The sequence below is a fragment of the Otolemur garnettii genome, unplaced genomic scaffold, assembly GCF_000181295.1.
Source record: "Otolemur garnettii isolate 467f Iridium unplaced genomic scaffold, OtoGar3 scaffold00026, whole genome shotgun sequence".
Lineage (NCBI taxonomy): Eukaryota > Metazoa > Chordata > Mammalia > Primates > Galagidae > Otolemur > Otolemur garnettii.
The window spans coordinates 13,980,151-13,982,047 of NW_003852421.1; the positions used below are offsets into that span (position 1 = coordinate 13,980,151).

Here is a 1,897-nt window from a genome sequence, read left to right on the forward strand (position 1 = left end):
TTGTTGTTTGGCGGGTCTGGGCTGGGGATTCGAACCCGCCACCTTAGGTGTACATGGCTGGCGCCTTAGCCAGTTGAGCTATAGGCACCGAGCCAGATTTGTAATTTTATAACCAAGTGCTAGGGAATGAGACTTTGCAGATAGCTTCAATCTACCTGTGGTAAAATATAGATAAGCCATCCCGAAAGGAAGGCTGACACCAAAGGGTCAGTTAACTAACATTTTGCCAGCTAATGAACAAAAGCTACCCTAGATAGCAAGATGGTAATGGGTGCTGATGGATTGTAGCGCAGCTCAAACTACAGAATCATCTTGGCAACAGTATCAGGCAACACAAAAAAGCTTTCAAACACATCCACAGCTAAATGCATGATAACTTACTCCAAGTAAATGCAATTCTTCTAGGTAGATTAACTTCAGAATCTGGGCAACATGTACAGGCACATTAGAAGGATTTGACTTATTAGTTAAAGTAATATATTTGTTACACTTTTTATTAAGACCAGAACATTTGAAGTGCATTTTCCCCTTTTTTCTAAGCAAACTTATCCTAAATAAAAAATAAATAAATGAAACAAAAGAGAACGAACACTTAAGAGCACAGGTTATGGTCATATTCATGTAAAATTTCATTATCAATGAGCATATTTCTTTTTCAAGCAAAGACCTCATACATGTCTTAATTGCTCCTAGCATTTGGATGATTGTCTGTGAAAGGGCCTTAAACCCACCACCGGGCAATATGACAGAAATGGGGTTCCAGAACTTACAATCTTCTTCTCACGTTTGCTATTGTGTTCTACTGGCATGCTGCTGCCATTGCTTCCTGAGGGTACAATGCAGCCAGGGTTATGTGCCTGGGGTGGAGGCATGCTCTGCAAAGGTTAAGACACACAGATGCATCACATACAAAAGACGATGACAGCGGAAATACATATTAAGTACGTGCAAGTTAGAAAAGCAAGGCTAACACTCTGATCACGTGTGAGTAATTCCGCAGGTCAGAGTCAAACCACTGGAGGAATATGACAGGAGTACACAGACTCTTTTGTAAAAAACCATAATTGGTTCTATCAAAAAAATAGATAAAATATTTAATATTTTCAAAACACCTAGAAAACGTAGCTGTCTCACTTAAAAGATAAAAAGTACTTTGAAAAACCATAAACACACAGAAATCAAATTACAGCAACAACAACCAAGAAATTCTACCATGACCCTGCATGCTTGAGAAAGGTGTTTGAGAAGGGGATCCACGGAGTGATGACCATGCACGTCCACATGCAGCATCCCACTCGTTAACTCAAGCTGCTGTGTCTCCATGGGCAACATGATTCTGCTCTATCCTGCGTAGTACAGACACGGCAGCATTTACCTCCTGGCTTAGGAGAGGCCTTGCTTCAAGGGCTATCCTCTTCTTATGCTCCTCTTTTACAGGCATTAGGGGTTTGAAAAACTTTGGTGGCTGAGGAGAGAATGCTTTAAAAGGGCTGATGGTTAAGGCATGAGGATTCTCTGACGTACAGCCTGGGGAAGAAAAAAAGTGTGAGTTTACAGATAAAGAAAACCTTATCCAACATACAGGAAGTGAGGCAATGACCTAGCCGTGGAAATATCTGGTAGAACAATGACATTCATAGGCTAATGTCTGGCTAAGCATTAAAAGAGATGTGGGGGAGAACAGAGATAAACTTATGCAATCACAAGTAGTTACCAAGGGGATGGTCAGTGTCAAAGAAACCAGAAACCGAATTTTCTACCCTTTTTTCAAGATTCAGCTTAAATAACACTTATCAGACCAATTTCAATGCATGCTGATTTTCCATTTCTCTGAATTCTCAGACCTGTTTTTTTTTTTTTTTTTTTTTTGAGACAGAGCCTCAAGCTATCCCCCTGG

General features: G+C 40.4%; 1 protein-coding gene across 1 annotated transcript in view; it reads right to left on the reverse strand.

Annotated features, from left to right (window-relative positions):
- KIF13A (kinesin family member 13A) overlaps window positions 1-1,897 on the reverse strand; it is a 218,863-nt gene that overhangs the window by 15,883 nt on the left and 201,083 nt on the right. Inside the window, exons 36-37 of the mRNA XM_012804208.2 lie at window positions 1,376-1,527; window positions 771-875 (exon numbers count right to left, since the gene is read on the reverse strand). Of these exons, the coding sequence (XP_012659662.1) occupies window positions 771-875; window positions 1,376-1,527 (257 nt within the window). The remainder of the gene's footprint in view (window positions 1-770; window positions 876-1,375; window positions 1,528-1,897) is intronic.